The 22,084-nt window shown below is 29.2% G+C and overlaps 1 protein-coding gene across 1 annotated transcript in view; it reads left to right on the top strand.

Annotated features, from left to right (window-relative positions):
* LOC119688551 (gamma-aminobutyric acid type B receptor subunit 1-like) overlaps positions 1-22,084 on the top strand; it is a 190,691-nt gene that overhangs the window by 165,247 nt on the left and 3,360 nt on the right. The window contains exon 3 of the mRNA XM_038103224.1: positions 9,585-9,719. Coding sequence (XP_037959152.1) covers positions 9,585-9,719 — 135 coding nt within the window. The remainder of the gene's footprint in view (positions 1-9,584; positions 9,720-22,084) is intronic.

Raw genomic sequence — 22,084 nt, 5'->3', positions numbered from 1 at the left:
ATATATATGTACATAATACAAAAAATTAACATTAGATTTATTTTGTTTAAAATAGTCTCCTACGAATGAATGATGTGAAATAAAGTATTATATCAAATGGATTTGACAGTACATGCACTTCCAATGCCATTCAAGACCTTTTTGCTTTCAGGTGTCTTCGTGATTGGCTTTATGCTGCCTAAACCATTGTGGACTCTTTCCGAAGAAATATAATTATTAAAATAACTTTGGATTATCATATTAAACAATTCGGTGAATATTAATTAGAGTACTTATTAGTAGTACTAATTAGTATTTGCTATTTTTTTAATAATCTTTATATAGATAACATTCTTCGATATTTTTCATCCAAATGTCATGGATAATTAACACTACAACTAAGATGCATTTATTTTATATATACGTAAAATTAGCTACAAAACAAAGATACATATAATAACATCGATACAAATATTTCACAATTAAGGTCCTATAAAAAATTTAAATATTTTGGATCAAGGAGTTGGCTCTCTGATCAAGGGGTTGGCTTGCTGCACTTGTGTTTGGTAGCAAAAAAAACAATATTTATATAAGTTAAGTTTAATTCCCTTGGATGAAATGATGCATTATCCAAAAACAAAAAAATTTTTCGATTCTGAATTCTCATTTTATTATTGAACTGCTACAGTCATTTATTTATTACTTCTTGAATCATCCATGGTTTTTTATTAAATTTCCAATCCACTGACAGTTCCGTGATATTGTTCGAGGATATCAGGCTGCTCGAGGGCGGGCTGTTTTTCTTATAACTAGAAGTAGGTGCATATCTTCAACCATAGCTGTGTTTCAGCAAACATGATCCGCTCAATGATCTGAATCATCTTTGCTGAAACGATACGGATCACGTTTGAAAATAATTGGCAACGCGCATGAAATATGACAGTTGGGTTTGTGTACAAAATTTTTTGATTTGTGTGAATAATTTTGGCGCTAAAAAAATAAGTGAGAAAATTTTGAATACAAAAAATTTAAAAAATAGAAAATAAATAAAATCTGTTGAAATGTCTGAAGTATTTACTTAAAAACTTAAATTTAATTCTATAGTTAATAAATGAAAATTGCATATGTTATTAGAATCATCGAGCGAAACTGACTCTTCCATTCCCTTTTTACTAGTTCAAGTGTATGGTATTAAGCTCAAGGGATGAAGTGTATCAGCATAGATATAGTGGAAGTTTTGTGGAAACGATCAATAATTTTTACGTTAAAGATTATTTGATTGATATTTGCGCATAAAAAATACAATTGCTATATATTAATTATGTTTCATATTTTAATAGATTTGTTAATAAATTCCAATCAGCAAATGCAAAATAACCGTGATGATCACATTTGGATCATCACATTTGGAGCAATGAAGTAATTTTATATATTTTTCTGGTATATGGCAAATATGAATACTTTTTGCAAATTTGGTATTTGTTTTGGCATACCAAGAGCTTCTGTGTGGAGAATAATTAAAAAAACTAGTGTTTAGCTTATATCAATTGGACACTAATTTAAAATACGCACTTGGTAATAATGCAAAAATGGAAGCTTCGAAAAAATTCCCGTTCGTAATTGGTTGTATAGACAGTACACATCTAAAAATAAATTCACCAAACCATAGCAAATAGGCTTATTTCAAAAGAAAGCATGACTATGGCTTAATCTTGCAGGCAGTTTGCGATGAAAATGATTTTTTTATAAACGTATATGTTGGAGAGCCTGGTTTCTTATGTATTGTTCTGTTTTAATTAAATAAATGTATTCAACTTAATTTTTATATATTCATTTCAAATTAATTGATATTAATAAATTATCAAACAACACTTTTTCAATAATAATAAAACGTAAATTATTAAAGTAATAATTTTAATTACATTGATAATTAGAACGTTACTTTAAACAAAGAAATAAATAATAATGACATATTAATTAAATAAGTACATAAAATAAATAATAAATAAATAAAATCAATAGTAAATAAATATAAATGTGGATTTGTTTAAAATTTTACTGCACCGTGCATCGCATTGCCAACCTTATTTGCATTAAAATACGTTCCACTTTTATCTTTTACATACATTCCACATTGAACGAGAAAGTGAACCAGATCAATTGCTGGTTCACCCCATTGTTTTTGTTTTGCATGTAAAATTGAGCGGATCATGTTTGCTGAAACACAGCTCATGTTGGCACAAAACAAAATTGTGAGGTTTTCTTTCGAAAATTTACTGCAGATGCATTTTTTGGATTTAAGAGCGAGACTTCTGTCAGGTAATGCGCGAAAAAAAAGCACTATTTTTGTGCTAATTTGGTTGAAGTAATTTATAAATTATAAATTATATTTATTCATTTTTCACATAAATATAAATAGAAAACTGCAGTTTTTTAAAAACTTGTTTGGTATTTTTTTGCATTTTGTCCGTTCATGAGAGAGTTTTTGAGCAAAATGGTTTAAAATGTAGTGCCCGCGTCCTGTTATTAGAGCGTTTGGTTATTGGAATGATATTTGTGTGAAAAAACTTATGTCCATAAAATGTGTCCGACTATTGAAACTGACCGGTTAAAAGAACTGTCCGTTAAGAGGAATTTTACAGTATATTACTTAAGAATCTACTTACTACATTACCGAAATGCCAATTTCTATGCATTTCTGTAACTTCTGAATCTATCTCGTTGAATTTGTATACACAGATTTACGGACCTATTCTGTGCATTTTATAAACTTGTCAAACATTGATACTTATCAAAATTGACTGCTGTAAAGGTTTTGGTATTCTGTGACATAAATAAAAAGCTCTTCGTTGTTAGTTGTCAATACTACAAATGCTGTTGACAAGTATAAAAATATGCTCTTTTTAAGCATTTTTTATTATTTGCATGCATGACAAATATTCTTAACTAAAATATACGCTTTTTACAAGCATTTTTTTTATTGTTATTTGAATGCATGAAAAATGCTTTTGACAACTTGAAATATGTGCTCTTTACAAGCATTTTTTACGAACAGTTACGAACAGTTACGAACAATTACGAACAGTTTTCTATACAAAACACTTTACACCTTAGTGTGGTGAGTAGCACTAAGTACTTGAGCTTTGAAATTTGTCAAGATGTGTCTTTATAAAAATCAAAAATTTTATTAAAGAATTTGACAAATCTGTCAAGTGCACAGAATAGGTCCGTTTATATTATTTAAATTAATATAAAACAAAAAATTATATAAAGTTCAGTCAAACATATACACAAAAAAAATTTAGATCGATTCCAATATATAGTATAAAATATAAAATTCTACCCATATACAACGATTTAGTTGCATATAGCCATAGAGTACCTATACCTGTACCGGTAATAATATGGACAATAAAAATTTTAATGTTATTTTTGTTATTTTAGAGTCCTTAGCGCCATACTTTGGCACAGAATTTAATTCATTTTCATCAACTGATACCCAGTTCTTCTATTCTTCAATTGAGAAAATTTTTTTTAGTTTTTTTATAATTTATTATTTTAATTTTTTTTTTGTTTTTGTTTGTTTTTATACTCGTAGAAGTCCATCCTCATCTATGCTTCAAGGGTTGTAAAGTTTTATTGTATCTAAATAACGGTTAATTTGTGTAAATGATCCTTTATAGGATAACCACACCTACACTTAAAATAAATTAAGATCAAATAGTTAAAAAATTACAACAAAAGGACATCAATAAAACAGAAAGTGTATAATGCAATAAAAGCGCATTTGCAGACCTTTTAAATCCGCGGCTATCCGCAATTAAGTAATAAAATGCAAATGGCGGTATCCTTCAACTACACAAACAACGGTTAGTGCTTTTCATGCATGCACACGGCTGTGAGCAGGACTCCGGCCCGGCACTGAGTACGAGTTCGTAAAGGACACTTCAGTAATTTTAATTGAAAGAGAACACGCGTATGCAAATAAATTTGTCCTTTTATGTTATATATGTACGTGTTGATGTGTTCGCTTGTGTACGTGAAATTCAGTCCTTTTTTCTAGCACTAAACTACTAATTTATTTGTTGGCCATAGAGGGAAGCTACCTTGGCAAACTGCTAAAATAATACTAAAACCGTAAAACACATCAAAGTGGGTTCGACTTTTTTTCAAATATTTCAGTTGTTTTTTTTTTTTTATATTTTTAACTTTCATTTTTTGTATTTTATTTTTTAAGTTTTAACATACAATCATACACTCAAATGCCAACAAATGCACATAGGTAAATATGTACTTGGCCCTTAGCCTTTATTTACCATTTCATGTTTTCCATTCGGATATTAGCATGCAAAGGTGGCAGCACTCTTCACCGCCTTACCAACAAGTACCTCCGGTTACATTTGCATAGATTGCCTTTTTTTCCTAAGCATTTACTCCTACCAGATTCCCACTTATTTTGGTTTCGGTTTGGCTTTCTCTCCGCTCTACGAGTACTTCTTTTTATTAATAAAATTAAGGTCAATGTTTGTGGTGCAGTGGACAAGGTTTTCTACATTAGAATAATTAAATTAATTCTTAGTTTTTGTTCACTGTTTACATTTTAATTTCATAGAGATTTCCAGAGAGCATACGTAGAGGTGGCATTAAAAATTTAGTAGAAATTTCGTGTTTGGTTACCGGATTTTCATTTTCATTTTTTTATTTTTGCTTTTGTTTTTGTTTTTGTTTTTGTTACTCTGGTAACCTTTTTTTAATCAGAAATATGTCTGTGGCTTCGATGTTTCACTGCTAAAACACAATTTCAGAACTTAGAAGCACGCTAAAAATGTGTGTCAAGGTTCATGTCATTAAAAAAATAACTATTGAATTGATTAAACATTTTGGGGTTATAGTACTAATAGCAGCTAGTGATCCAATTAGGATTTTTGATTAAAATCGAGTTGCCAGTGATTTTATACATGATTATCATGTGGCATATACGTTGAGTGTCATTTAGTTTTAGCATTGAAATTTATTAATTTTTCTATTGAAAATCTCAAACCTTAGAGAATATAATGAAATATGCTATAAATAATACAACCACAAAAAGAATAATACTAAAATTTAATAATTAAAAATAAATCTAATTAGTTAATTCCATAATTCTATAGCTGGATTGCATCTACTTTACTACATTATCGGAATGCCAATTTCAATACACTTCTATTACTTCTAAATCTACTTCGTTGTATTTGTACACACAGATTTAGTGATTTATACATTTACATACTTTTTAATTTAATTTAGTTAATATATGATTTATGATAATAATCACTAGATATGCAATGGCAGAATCCTTCATCCATTTCCTGACACCATGGGTTACTTTATATATCTAATAACACTGATTTTTTTAAATCAAAGTAATCCAGTGTAAATGAGTGCTTCATAATAATTTTTTTTTAGACTTTCTAGTATTAGTACATGAGTATTATTTCTATTAAACTTATGGAAAAGTGTCATTTTGATATAAGAGACATTGACATTAGAGATCACACGGCGATCACCATAAATGTCCGTTTGGTTAAATAACAAAAACCAATTATCTGGTGCTTAAATCGAGATCAAACTCTAGAAATACTGGCTTATATGCATAATAGTGTTCAATGGAAACACTACGCGTTCACTGTCTGACCTTTTGGAATTAATTTGCTAAGAACGATCGAACCGGAGAAACGGATCAACATTGCTGTGATTTTATGTGAAATTATAATTCACTAATATTGGTCTCTTCTGTAAGTTTTTATTTCCCACTTTGATGTTTCAAAACCTCTAGAATAGATTGAACTAACGAAGATTTAGTGAGCGGAACACTTATTTTTACACACTTTTAACCATTACAGTGTCGCTTTTGACCAATTTTATATGAAATTAGTTATTCACTAATTATTTCAAGTTGTCTTTATGGCCGCTTTTCCCTAAATATTGGCAGAAAGAAGTTAAGTGATGTGACATTCATAGATGTCGCTGCGCCAAGAATATTGCTGAAACTATTTCCACATTACACAATCTAAACACATTTGATATAGAAACGTCTTGAATCAATCATATTTTACCGGATATGTCATTTATAGATGTCGGCATTATAGATGGCAGTTATAGTTGTTAAGTTTTTTTTTTTTTGTGGCTCTATACTCCACTAGGGAAGAAGGACAGCAGTAAGTAAGTAAGTTGTTGCGTTTTTTTGGAATCAACTGCAACTGATCAGGGACAGATTATTTATTCAAGTAATAAGTCAATGAAATCTAAATAAGCAGAATTAGTAAAAAGCATTAATATTTGTCTGAAGAGGCAAATAAATAAACCATTTTATATAGAAAACGAAAGTGAATACACGTGGAACTAAACATATTGACGAAAAGGGTCAAGGTGAGACAAGGGCACACGAACATGCATGTTTCGAAAATGTAGAGTACGAAATTTCAGTGTACACCTTATTTCGAATTTGGATTCCTATTCACTCTATTGTTGCTCAAAGAATCTAATTTTATATAGTATATCGAAACTTAGCTCCGTTGCGAACACTGTCATGTGCCATGCAAATATCTATTACTTAAAATTTCATTTCCTAGTAAATTTAGTGCATGTTCCGCTTTGAATAGTTAAACAAACAGGTTGTAAATGGCAGTTAAGTAAGTTCAGCAACAAAGTAGTAACGAAAAGCCGACCTAGGAAGTATTTACATGCAACATTCAACTTCAATGTGGCCACAATGTCGAGGACGAATTGTTTCTAGTACAATATCAAAACCAACAACAATAACCACAGCGATAACAATGAAAGGAAAAGGTGCCATAACTGAAACAAAATGAGTCTAACGAACAAAAATGGGGATTTGCATTGTACACGTAAAATCGCGTGTCTCACCTTGATACTCGCTACATGTGGAAATTGTTTTAAAATTCTGACTGACAATGGCAATGAGTCGAGGTAATAAAAGCACCTAAAAGCAAGAGACTATGAAGACGATACAAAAACGAATCAAAATACAAAATATACCAAAAAAAACCTCGACTACGGTTAACGCCTACAAAATACTTACACTACCGAACTTCCGATCCTAAAGCAGCCATGAGCGACCGCCTATAAAATGCAAATAACTTTGGCGTTGTGTATCGTACACTGTTAAGCGGTAAACGATAAGTACACCAGGCACTTAGCATTACTTATGGGTATGTGTATTAAGACAAGAATAACACTACAATCGCAACAACAGCAACAACAACAACAACAACAACAACAAAGTCTGCAATAACTATAGAAAGCAAGGCAAACAGGAAATTGGCCACTTCGCTAATGTGGCAACCATTACCAACTTCATGGATGTTCAACTTCGTTTTAACATCCCGTTTCACTTTCACGTTCGCCTGCATGTTTATGGTCCTCTTCAACTTTTGCATCAAACTAAAAATTTGCTTTTATTACTTTTGCTTTTTACGATTGCGTCGATATTTGCTTTTATGCCTGAAATTATTGGCAACACTTTTTTAGGGTTTACACGCGTTGGTGTCCTCGTTTCAATGTTGGGCAATATGGCGTTGTCTTAATGTTGCACCACTACAGTTTTACGATGTTCGTTTTGCAGCACTGAAACCTGCTTACATTCCTGTCTTTCACATTCTCCATATATCATTGTGGCAAGTATATTGCAAATTTCATCACTAAAAGTGTAAAATCATAAAATTTTGAAAATGTGAAGAAAATTGTGAACTTTTGCTCATTCTGCTTGGATGGACAGACAACAATATGTAAATTTAAATTTGGCAATAAAATTTGTCAAATTTCTTTATTGGTTTCACTTTTAAAAATATATTTATTTTCAAATTATTTTTCTATAATATTAATGCCTTACTTTAAGTCTTACTTCTTGATAAAAAAGACGATAACATAGAAAAGGAAGTCACATCTCGCGTGCGAAAACCCCTACGTACATATACGAGTAGTATATACAAAAGCATATAGAACAGATAATGCAATATTTATTAGTTTTGTAACTAATTCGTTACAATAAGTATATACGTTTGGCAGATACGTACAAAGAGTATGACAATTCAACAAACGCATATCTGCGTTTATCTGCCATATCAGAGATTTTTTGCCTGGCAATTGTGTCATCTTTGCAGTATCCATTTATTGCGTTGCCAACTAACGAATTGAGTTAAAAAACAAAATGGACGAGACGGATATGTGAACTTCATTTGAGCTACTGTAGTAAAGTAACAGCACAACTTTTCACACCTAATTGAGAATATTTAACCCAAACATTAAATCCGTTTTGCACCATTTGAAAAGTAATTACAGTGATTGGAAAGCCCTCTAAACCTTCATTCATCTATTCCCGGCCAATTTTCGGGATTCCATATAGAGAAAAAAGATTCATGCTCAAATAGCAGTAAATTAGAAACAAAAAGGTTTTACAAAAAACGGTTACTTATGCCTCCTCATCCCTTCATGGTTCTACATAAGTTTTGCACATATTTCATAGATTAGTGATTATTTGACTATATTAATACAGCTTCCTCACAGGATAAACCAATATTAATATAACTCAAAGTATGAGCTATAGAGATCAAAATATTCCCATAGTAAGGCAAGCGTGTCGTAAAAGACGATTAAAGGCCATTAGACACCCATCCAATACTGCTTGGAATATAAATGATAATGAGTGAGTTTCTCTTGCATCATTCAAAAGAAATTTGTAAATCTGGTACCATGGAATCAAATGCTATTCTGACTCATATAGTTTAGTTTATGTGCTGAGACTAACGTGCTGTTTGTGGTTAAAACCCTAAATTGTTGTATACATATAGTTGTATATATATTGTTTTATTTGATGTGGATTAGTATTTTTCAACTTTGTGCTATAAATCATAGAATAGCAAAGGTGTTGGATAAGCCTAGTTTCCTCAAAAGCAAGAAATTATATCCGAACGTATAATTCAATTAGAACGAAGGAATTCCTAGGATTTTCAATGGAAGGTTTATCAGAGGTTTACTCCACTCCAAAGAAATCTAACCTAACGTAATCTTTTAACATCGGTTTAGATGGTTATATAAATGGAACCTTTTAAAACTGCAGAAAAACTCTTAAAAAAATTATAGCAAAAACTTTTACTCTAAAACACTAATTCTAACTAACTTTTGAAAAATTATAGCAAGAAAAACATTTATACTGGGCTATACGTATAGCTTGGTCCACTGTCCTTTAAATTAGTACAAAGCAACTTGTTGATTTGGATCGTTTTTTGATATATTATTACAGCAACAGTATTGGACGTGATTTAGCTTTTTGAGTAAGTAGCTGTTATTACCAACGAGTGACAATGACTATCATAAAAGTTATGGGTCAAATGATAAAGAGAAAATTACCCAGTTAGTGCATAGGGACATCCCTAACTAAAATTATTTTATTCAGCTAATGGCTCAAAATCATATTATAACAATAGGCCAACTTGTGTTGAATTTTTTTTATTTACAACAAATGAACTATTGTAGAAATATTATATTTATTTATATATTAATATTTGATACTAACATTGCTTGTCACGCAAATTATTTGCTTACAGTGTGAACCAGGTCTGGGTGCCAGTGTTATGTACAACCTCCTCTACAACAGACCGCAGAAACTTATGCTATTGGCTGGCTGCAGCACAGTCTGTACAACAGTCGCTGAAGCAGCAAAAATGTGGAATTTGATTGTGGTAAGCTAAACCCATTTTTTTAAATGAAAATTAAATTATTTAAATTTATTGATAATAATTAATAGTTTTAATTAGTTAATTAAATATATACGCAGCTAGCAGTTAAATATGAATATGAATAGAACACTCCATGCATTTCATTTTATTTTCACTAATTGACTTCATTAGTTTATAGAAAAATTTTATACATATTTTTTTGTGGTATTCTAGTGCAGAATATTACAATTATAGTGAGAGGGTAAGAAGACCACGGAGAAGTTGGAAAAATATTATTAATAGCGATATGCGTTCCATGAGTGCAAACGTAGAGATAACCCATAATCCTTAATAGAGCGTGGTGGCGTATTCTAAATGCACATTTTTTATTTCGGTACGCCATCTTGTTCGGTCTTGCACAGTACGTATCACTTCACTCATCGTTTTTCCAAAAAGAGTTTGTAATTGATCCACCTTACGTGTTGGCGACCGTTCTCGACGTCTGCATTTGATTACATTTCCCTCTACAATCTGGTGTTCCAGAGTTTCTGATCGCTTCGCTACGTGCCTACAGTAAGTTAAATCTTCGTTGGAAATCATTTTCATAAGGATGGTCTTTACTCCTTTACTCCACAAATCTTTGAGTACAAAGACTTTGGTTCGGTTAGCAGTCCATGGAATTCTTAACACTCTTCTATAGATCTATAGTTCGAAGACTTTGAACTGTTCAATTTTTTTATGGTCGATATTTCGACTGCATATGTAGCTATAGTAAATATCAAGGCGTTTACAAGACGAAGCTTTGTAGATTTTGTTATGTGTTTATTTTTTCAAATTTTTATAAGTTTTGTTGTTATAGATCTTGCCATTGTTAAACGACAGAGAAAGAGAATGGAAATTTAAATTGATTTTGCAACATCACTCAAATTATACACTAACCCATAATAGCTGAAAACAAAAGGTTAGGTTAGGTTAAATAAGTCTATATTGGCGATTTCAAGGGATTCACTAAAGCCTATAGGTCCATTTTATAACCGTATAATTGAAATCTTAGTGATTAGAAGCACTTATTATCTTTGGCAGCTAAAAACAATACTTCAATGTCTTTTTCGATACCACAATGGCCCTTATGGTCAGTAAATGCTTAACTTTAAAGTTTGGTACCTAAAGTAATAAATGCGAAAGCATTGATGTACTTAAGAACGCTATTCTAAATAACTAAATAAATAAATAAATAAATAAATAAATAAATAAATAAATAAATGTAACTTAATCTTTCCTATGCAGTTATTTCTAAAATTTTAATTTTTTAAAAAGAAATTCGATTACTTTCAAAGACCACTGATGATGAGTGCTTGACAATAGTCTAAGCAGCTTTGTATGGTCAAACAAATTTCAATAAATTAACTAAATTTTTGTTCTTGCCTTTTCTTTTCTATTCGACAATTTCTTTAAAAAAATAGCTTTAGTTATTAGCAGTTATTAATAGTTATCTATAAAAATTTTGATTTTATTAAAAAAGTTTTAATTACATTTCAAAATTTTTTCTGTTGGTTTAGTGATATTCTAATTAAAATTTAGTATTCTGTTAAGTTGCAGTTAAATTGGGTCACCTGTAATAAAAATGCTCATACGCCATGTGGTCCAAATACTACGAACATTCACATATTCTAAAAAACATATAATAAATTATGTTATTAATTTAATTATTATTTTAATTAATATATCCAAAGTTTGTCTTTTAATTTAATTTTGAGACATTATAAAAAGAGGATATATGTTACCAGTTATTAATTTTTATATATATATATATACACATATTATTTTACTATATAATGTATGTTTGTATATTTTTATATAAAATAACAAACTTTTAAGCAAAATTTAAAAATTTTGTATTTAAGCTGCTCCTTTTTAGTGCCAATTATTCAGGTGATTGATGCACAACTTTAGCTCTGTGTATTTATATCAAAGGAAGCATATATATTTTTAGCACTTATTTTACTTAATATTTTTGCTGTATCTGTATCTGTATCTGTATCTTTGGTCTTCATGGATTGTTAACTACGATTTAACTTGGTTTTAGTGATCATTTTTGCATAGAATCGCACAAAGCAGACAATCCAAGCGAAGCAAATAAATAAAAATTCAAATTGACTGACACCGAATTGGCGATAACCGAACAATAATAATGAAAAAAAGTTAAATGCTTTTGTTGTGCTCGAACTCAAACTAAAAAGCTTGGCAAAAGTTTTCACTAAACTGCAAAATAAAATACATAAGAGCATAAAAAAAGCATTGAAAACAATGTCAATTCGATGCACATAAAAAGGAGAAAAGTCTGGAGGAATCTCATAAAGAGGTTAAACGAACATAGTGAATAGATATGCAGGCACCGATATATGAGGGCACAGACAAGTCAACAAGCCAACAAACCATCACAATTGTCGTGCCAGTCAACAGACAATCTCTCAGTTGACCGTATAAACGTCGCAGTAACAAATTTATAAACACAACCAACAGACAAAGCTAAAGTAGAAATTCACACTAATTCCTTTGTGGTGAGGCAAAAGGATAAAAATAGTTTTGCAATAGAAATCGGTTTGAAGGATACACAGCCACGTTGTGATTGCATCATTGGTTGTGGCGACAGAGTTTACTTTTGCCATTTGCTATTGATATTTTTACAATGGCTGAGATAAAAAGACTTGCTCTCACCACACTTTGTCAAGTGCATATCCCGTAGCTTGTGCACATATCATCTATAAAATGAAAATAAAAACGAAAGGTTAACATTGTAAAATATGCACTTGTTTGGGATTTGAACTGAGTCCTTTGTAAGTATTTGATAAGCTGGTCGAACGTAGTAAAACGCGAAAAAAATAGCCTCTTTCGTTGCTATACGTTTCCTAGACTCGAAAATTACTCTTCTTTTCAATGTTTTTTAGTTCGTTTTATTTGTTTTTTATTGAAAGGCATTGCAAGGACTTAAATAGTTTATGACAAATACCTGTCACTCATGTGATGGTATTCGCTTAATATTTGTCATCTGTATTGTATATAGATCAATGTTTTACAAACACAATGGCTTTTTGCCTCATCACCTATGATTTGAAAAAAAATGTTTAAATTAGTTCGATTTTCAAAATAGATGGTAAAAAAAACTTTAATCTTGCTGAAAGAAACAGGGTTCACTTAATATGGATCCCAGTACACAGCAGATATGAGAGAAATGACAACGCCAATAAACTAGCCAGAAACGGGGCTGTTCTTTAAATACAAGGAATCACAGAGCAATCGTTCTTATTTGTTTCTAATATAAACTTTCTACACCCATTGAAACCTTATTTAGCAAAAAGTAATTTTAAGCTGAAGTATCTAATTTTCAACAAATATGTTAAATAGAAATAGAAATAGAAATATATATATGGATGTTCACATCAATATAAATGCTTATAAAAATTTTCTATAAAAAATACATGTACTGTAATTTAAACAAAAGGAGATGATCAATAATAATAAACTGATTAGAAACCACAATGAATTAAAACCAAAATATTTTCGTAATATGTTATATTATATTCTTCCAATCCATTGCAAAAAATGAAAACTACCTACTTAACCAATATTGTATAATCTAGATTCAGATATGCAAAATATAGCAACAATAGGTTAAGTCTGGGATAGGAAAACCCAATTCCATTTATTAGTTAAGTTAGAAGTATTAACGTAATCTTCGTAATACTTTTTCTGGATTGAATTATTATAATGGGAGTACTCCCATGTTTCTTTCACTGCCATATAAATATGTACAATATGAATATAGATCCAAATGTTGGCATTATATTGAACTCTTCTCTTTTTTGATGTTAATAAATTTAAAAGATATACAGAGGACATTTGAGCCGCAGTTAAGCAGATGCCATCTTCTTATGCATCAAAACAAATTGCCTAAAGCCACCTAAAACTATGCTTCAAAATGTTTAGTTAAGTAAGACAGGAACATTTTCTATTACAACAGGACGAATACACATGCAGATTAATCCTTTTCCTATGTGTAGGGTTTACTTTACGATTTTCTTGATGTGTTTCGGTTTTTTGCTATTATTTTTTTTTCTGTATAAAATTTACGATTTCAGTAGTCGTTTTATTTTCATTATTATTTACCATTTAATTTAGTTTTCTCTTAGATACTTAAACATATATTTCAGCCTCGCTTTCAACGCTGTAAAACTTTTTAAGCAAAAGTTTGCCAAAATTTATGCAGTTTACGTTGTTGTTAATGCCACTACATCTTTACAAGTCGCTAACAACGTCTCTTTGAGTACGACTTGTTAAGTCTTTTGAAAGATGAAGTTCATATTCTCATATACAAATAGACGTATTCAACACGACGAGAAAAAGTCTGATTAATGCTAAAAGTTTTGAAACTGCTTAACTGAAATTTAATGTCTGCTCCAACAAATTCTTTACGAAATAATAAATTATTTATAAGTTTATTAGTTTAGAACGAAATAATATTAAATATAACAAAACAGAAATTGGAGTTATTATTCAGATGATTTTGTAAATTATTATTAAAATGCAATATAAATGTACAAAGAATGAAAGATCTTTTCTACTTGATTAAAATACTTGAGTTATTATAGCAGCAATATAACACTAGTATACAACTCTAAAATGGAAGTGAAATGGAAGGATGTGGAACTTTCGTCATTATATACAAAATAATTTCAAATTTACATTACCGTAATTTAAAGAAGAGCGTCGAGTGTTTCTAAGCAAAGCAAATCTTTGATTGATTTCTGGCTGACGTAAAACCAAAAATCACCCACCAACATGCTTAAGTCTAGATCAATATATGCCCGCACAGTGACTCAAATGCTATTTTGATACTCTTTTCTCACATTTTTTTTGTCTCGGATGGGAAATATGAGTATTCAATAACAGAGACCTCGTTTTTTATTAGACAACCAAAAATCAATTAAAATAAATTATTTCCTTAAAAAAAAGATAAAACCTTTTTAACAAATTTTTTTATATAACTTCAAAATGTTTAAATAATTCAAATTAATTAGTTTTGTGTATTAACACACTAGCCTAGGGCTCACATGTTGCAGAGTTCGATTTCTGATACTAGTAGTCCATAAATTTGTACAGGCACCTAAACCAATAATTTTTCCTACAAACACTAATGATAGATAATTGGCAGTAATTAAAATAGCTGAAGAATACAATATAATTAAAAAATTAAAAAACTCTCTCTAATTCTCTAACTATCGCCTTTTGATTAAATAAATATTTACCTATACCTCAACTAATACATTTTTTCTAACAGAAATCGTATTTTGAAAAAAACTTTACATCTTTGCATATAATATATGTCTTCATATACATGGGAACGAAGAAGAAATAGTGGAGCACTTCTTCTATAGCTTGCATAGCTATAGAAACTAATTTAGTTTGAAACTAATTTGTTAGGCAAATATATTTTTAACTTTCTCGCAGAAGTGTCCTCCGCTAAGATTAAATAAGTTTCTGCGCTCTTTTAGTGCCTCTAACTAGTTGCATAAGTAACACAGTTAATGCCCCGTATTAACCAGTGGTATCACAATAGACCCGTTGGAACTAAATAAATTGTTCAACTAGACCGTCTTCCACATTAACCCAACCTTACCTTACCCACCAATTACTTTTATTTGTAATTCGGACCGTCTTGTCTAAGATGATACAGACATTACTTGTTTAAGTAATGTAATTCTCTAATGACCCATCATTAGAGAAATTAAATTGATTGAACTCAGAAGAATATATTATTAACAAATTTAAAATAATCCAAATAAATTTCTTAATAAAATAATTTCAATAGAAAAGAACATGATATTTTATATATGTTAATATGTATTAATATATCCAATATAATTTAATTAATATATAAATTCACATAAACATAGATTCATGCATAGATTTACACAAATCTATATCTTTTTAAATTAATGATTTGTTGCATTAGTATCTTGTATCTGATATCTAGTGATGTATATGTTCTCTTAGTAGACTGTTCTAACACTGTATTCTACCATTGTGATTAATCAACATATTTTATTGTTTAAAGAAATTAATAAAATAAATTATCACATATCAGACTACACATATATACGGTGTAAAAAGTATTCGTAAAATATAGTACTATAATATTTTTCTATACATTGATGGGTATACCATATATGATTTTACCGCGATTAGTTGTCTAATGTGTTTATGTATCCTAAAAATATATACTGTTCTTAAAAATAATTGATTCGGTATTGCTGAAATCTATTTCAGTATTTCTATGATCTAATAAATTTTGAAAAAGTTTTGCATAACTGTTACCAGCTTTCATATTTAGTGCTTGAATGAGTAACATTTAACTCAGTTATTTATGTAAAGTATCTGTTTGAAGCGGAAACATGCAAAGAAAAAAGAGCAAAACCTCCAATAAAAATTTTTTATTAAATAACTTGGAGCATGAACTCCTAAACAATTCTAACACCAACGGTATCGTTCTTATATACTAAAATAAACAAAAAAATTTTTATTATTTTAATAATTCATATAAGTGCCTTAGTCTAGCATTATTTTATTTTATTGTGTATGGAATTTGTCAAAATATTGTTATTTTGTTTCAAACTTTTAAACAAAATCATATTAAAAACAGATGAATATGATCGCACAAATAAAAGTAATTTAATTTTGTAGGTATAATTCTGTAGGTAATATATAATATATAGTTTAAACTATAAACTCCTCGATCTATACTTTTTAAAAGAAATATTTACACAAATTTAGATTATTTAATTTGTTGGTTTTTATTTGAAAAATTATTCTTCAACACATTTTAAATCTTTAGTTATAACACATTCACTCGCCTTCGTTTATTTCAACTTTCATATGACAGATTTTTTATAAACTTCTCCAATACGAAATTTAAATATACATTTTTGTCTATAAGTTTAACCCTGCTAACTACCATAAATATTATGTAGGTAGACCCAAGAAGTATAAGTAGTTCAAGTCGTCTTCAATTAGTTAGAGAGCTGTTTTTATCCAGTGTTTATAAATAAATAATAGTCAGTCAGGTTCCTTTTGTTTACTAGTGATCTTTCCAATTTCCATGGTGGATAAAGTGCCTAGTCTAAAGAACTATAAAAATATTTTTCTTAATAAAATATTTTCCAAAACTCTTTTAGTTATTATTATTTAAGAAGCAATTAAATTTTTTTATAAACTTTACACAATTTAAGAAATAATTGTAGGTCAATGAAGAAAATGTGGCAAAACAAGTTTACCAAATCTGCCCCTACTTTCTGAAATCATTGTTCAGTACTGTAAAATTATTATGGAACTCACTTCAGACCTGCAAGTTGTTGGTACATTATCCCACCTATGTTGCAATTTAATCATTGAGATCTGTTCACCAGATTATTTATTTTTGGGAGCTTACCAAAACACCTATTGGCATTGTTTCTATCATCATTCTTTCTAATTATGAGTACCTTTGTTTAGTTTATTTAATTGGTTACCTTAATTTTTCATTTAATGGAGTCAGCACTGTTAATAAGATATTTGTTCTGTATCAGACTAACAAAAAATTTTATATAAAAAGATTAAAAATAAATAAGTTAATTTTAAATAAATAAATAAAATCTATGTAATATAACTCAGTATATTATATGGATGAAAATTTATTTATATAAAAATATTTTTTTCTTTATACAAATATGATAAAAGCATGTCCATAAGAACGTATGCTAACACTAGAATTAGTTAAACACCGTTTCAAATTTTTGGGAAGAGGGTTTTGATATCTAACTCAAAAATAATCGACTATAAAATTATATGACGCCTTTCGATTAATTCATTGCAGAAGACCTATAGTATTGAAGAGTTTGTAAGTGTGTTAACAACAGTGCATCTGGAATCAAATAAAAAATATAGTATCGCAGTATATATTATAAAGTCATATATCGTTTTATGAACATATATTGTAAAGTATTTGTCTTTAGTTTTTAAAATTATTATTATCACTTTAGACTTGAAGAACTTTGAGTGAGCAATAAAGCGTTGAGTTATGATTGAATAGCAACAGAGTACATTACTATATATATTATATACATGCAATAAGAATAAACAGCAGTATTATTTGGATAAATGGACTGATTCCCTCCTGCTTAGTTTTATTCTACAAGTTTTTGTCCATTTTTCTATTCCATCTGCAGCAATTTCTAGGTGAACTGCAACTTTTTGAGAGGTTTATCCACTACTGTGTTATTAGCCAAGGTGGTTACCACAATGTACGTGAGCAATTGTTTCGGGTATAGAAAATATAAAACAGCCTTAAGAATACTTTCTTGATGGACGTTTCACCCCATTTTTGTAGGTTAAGATATTCATTTTCTTGTTTTATACAGAAGAAGTGTTGGAAAGTGTGACTTCGTAAACATATTGTATCGTAAAGATGATATTTTAACTTAATGATTAGTAAAATTATATGTTAATATGTACTTAATTATATCACTTTACATTTCTTTAAGTCCAAAATCTTACTTAATAGAAAATATTAAAAAAAAGTAATAAATACATTTTTAATAATTTTTTAACTATATAATATCATTTTTAGTAGTATTTCAGAGTATGGTGTTTAATATATAAATTCAAAGAATATCTCAATACAAATCTACAAATGAAAATTTAGGTTGAGAAAACAGAAAACAGAAAACAGAAGTGGAAGTAAAAGCAAAATCAATGAAAAAAAAGAAGAATGAAAAAAATAGAAAATCATGGCATAAAGATATGTCAGTCAATGAAAGTAGAAATGTTTATAGTCGTCTTGTCTGGCTGAGTCAAAACAAACATCCGAATCTGACAAGCGGAAGACAGCAGTTTGTGGAAGTTCAAAATATCAGATCGTATGTGTTTAGATTTATTTAAGAATAATTTTTTTAAAAAATAAAATTTCATTGATTTTCAACATGTGCATGGGATATTGGAAAGGATGATATAAAAAAACAGGTGTAAGAATTTTACAATTATATAAAGGATTATTTGACATATTCAGTAAGTACTTTAAGTATAACATACATAAAGCTGGAAACTAATGAAAAGTATGTAGTAGCAAAATACATATTTATTTAAGAATTACAATTTAAATCGAATTCATTATCAGACAAACTGAGAATAATATTTTGGTAATGATTATATTTTTCTAAAAAACTAAAAGTATGACTAAAATATCTTAATGCATTCAATCTGTATAAGTCATAATGGAAAAAAAATTAACATTATTAAGACCGCTGATGTTGAGTATTTAGCAATACTCGAAACAGCTGTGTGGTCAGTCAAAAATTCAATTAATTAAAATAATATAAAATGAATTTTTGTTGTTGCGGTTCACTACTATTCCAAAAACCTCTTTAAAATTAGTTGTGTTCATTTTTTCTGCTGTTGATATTATTATATTATTTATAGATAATGATGTTATTAATATAGGCTAAGAAATTCTAAAATAGTGAAGAGAATTGGGTTTTTGGAGAAAATAATGAAAAATTGAAATATTACGATTTAGTGTCCGATCTCATACAATCACCACTCCACCCTACTCAGTGTTAAGCACCTTACGGAGCCTTTAATTAAAGATTTTGTATAATTTTGAGAATAATTTTAATAAGATTTCTGAGAATAAATGATATTAACAATTAAGTAGTTTTTGTGCAACCAGTTTGTTTAATAATAAGTGCTTTTGAAATTATAAATTATCTGGAAAGTAATTAGAGATTACTCATCCCTAAAAGCATACTTTTGAGTGATATATATTGCAAAATCTAAAATAATTTTAAAAGAGTAATTTTTGCAACCAATTGTACTTATCACATTATCAACAGGCAATATAATTACCATAGGTTAGGTTAGGCTGGAGTGGCGGCCTTGTTACCAAAAATCCCACTTGAGCTCAAATGATGGTCCATTGTGGTAATATTATTACCATTTCGTGAATAAAATTATCAGTCTATTATTGAATATAATGAAAAGTGCCAAACCTGAGATGTAACCCTCCATTTTGGAAAAATTTCTGATAACTTATCAGTACAAGATGTAGTACTTAAATATTTCCAGGAGTAGCAATTGATTGCGATAATTATTTGTAATTAAAGTTTTGAAATTATTTATTTAATAAATAACTAGAGCATTGCTTGCTCTAGTTTTGCAATTTTTTTTTTAATATAAAATCCAACTTCAGTTAAAAAAACAGTCTATATAAAAGGGAAAGAAAGTAATTATTCTAAATACACACTTTAGGGCTGTAATTAAACGAATGTGAAATTTATATTGAACGAGGATAACATTATTGGTTTGGGTTCGGGAAATAAATATTTTGTTTTGAAAATATATTAAAAAATCAATATTTATAACTTTAATGAATCCAATCTCTATATTAAAGGAAGTAATGACTATTTTCGTTTTGGAATATTACGTTCGTAGCAATTTAAAGAATTATTATTAAAATCAAGTATCACACACTTATTGTATCTCTGACACTCTTATTATTGTCGATCACAAGTAAAGTGAATGCGAATTATATTATACCCATATTATATATTAGTGTATAACTGCTAATTATTTAAATTAACATGTTATTAACTTATAAGGTTTAGTTGATAAATCTGGGGTAACTTTTTTAATCGAAATTTTATTTTAGTGCAATTTTCATTTTAGATGAGTAAACCTGTAGAACACTCCAAATTATTGTATAACACTCGATATTAATTGATAACAGTCTTGATAGTGTAGCAAGATTGCCCTGAAATTAATAGCTGTTTAATATGAGGACAAAACTACAAAAATTTTAGATTACCCTAGAAATGTTCAATTGGGCAACAAAATTTGACAGAGTTAGAGTAAATCTAGATTGAATCCAGATTTACCAATCGAAGTTGTCATTAATGGAAAAAAGTTCTATGAATTCATTGTCTTAATAAATGAAGTTGTGACGTGATCTCCTAAAACGTGTGAATCACTATTTGTTGTAGAAATATTAGTCTTCACCGACGCGAGTGATACCTCAGCCACTTTTCATGAAATTGACATTACTTAATTTCAAACTGTAGATGAAGTTCTTGAGATCAGCGGAGATCTGTACGAATAGGTGTACGAATACGCTTAAATCAAAAAGACGCGTATATATATATATACAACAGGCACACATTATCTCGGAGACAACTATTATCCTTAGCAACACTAATCGGTATAAGAAACAAATATAAGTGTACTAGGCTTGAGAAAGTTGAAAACTAGTAAAAATTAGTAATCTAGATTGGTAATTCCGTGTTTATATAGCATCCAATTGACCGATATCTTTTTTATCCCAAATTTGCATTTGATATTTCAAATGACACTTAAAATATAGATTATTTGAAAGAAGTGTTTCAATCGTGCAGCCATTTGAAATAGAAGTACAAATGTATTTACCCTCTGTTAAAGAAATAAAAAAAACTATCTAAGCATAGTCAAGCCAACGTAGGCAGACGAATCCTTCTGTTAGATTTACATCAATGAGACTGGGTTGAACTTATAATGACTTTTGTCATGGTTGTGATTTCAATTACAAGAAGGAAACTTTACTTCATCTCATGTGTCAGATGGGTACTGACACTTCTACTTTAGGTAGTAGAAATTATAAAGTTTTCGGTACCCTTCTTCTTATCTCAGGTTGCTGACTGAGCTGTCATCCTGCAAAATTAGAGATTTGGTCAAGTTTACACAGCTATCAGGTTGGTTCATTTTTACCTAATGAGGGTATCTTTGTTTTTTGGCGTTATTTGTATGCTGCCTACTAGTCTGTGTATGTCGTTATTTAAACTCAAGTGGGCTTTATTGAGTACTAAGCCGCCACTGCAACCTAACATAATCTAACCATTGCGTTTCTTGTAATACAGAAAAGTCAGATTTTTAATTTTTATATAAAAGGCTACATATATATAACAATAAAACATTTGCTATATAGTCATACAGTTTTTAACAGACAGTTTCCAAATACGTTATCAAAAAATTGATGAAATTTTTTATTAAAATTTAATAAATTGCAATTATAAATTATAAATAATTATCACTTGATAGACATTTTTTAAATTCCGTGTATTCAGTCATTAAACATTAATTTAATGGATTTAACCAGAGTTGAACTGAATCTCAGGTCAAAATATTCCTATTCGATGAATCATGTTGGTTTAACAATACCAGACGTTGTTATATTATGTCATATCTTTTTTACCATATGAGATAAAATTTCTCTAACGAAATGATCAGGTCAATTTAACTAGAATGTGACTCTACTAAACTCTATTAAAATA

Source organism: Teleopsis dalmanni, chromosome X, assembly GCF_002237135.1.
Source record: "Teleopsis dalmanni isolate 2A chromosome X, ASM223713v2, whole genome shotgun sequence".
Classification (NCBI taxonomy): domain Eukaryota; kingdom Metazoa; phylum Arthropoda; class Insecta; order Diptera; family Diopsidae; genus Teleopsis; species Teleopsis dalmanni.
Note: the sequence above shows the minus strand (reverse complement) of the source record. Positions and strands in the feature narration are given on the sequence as shown.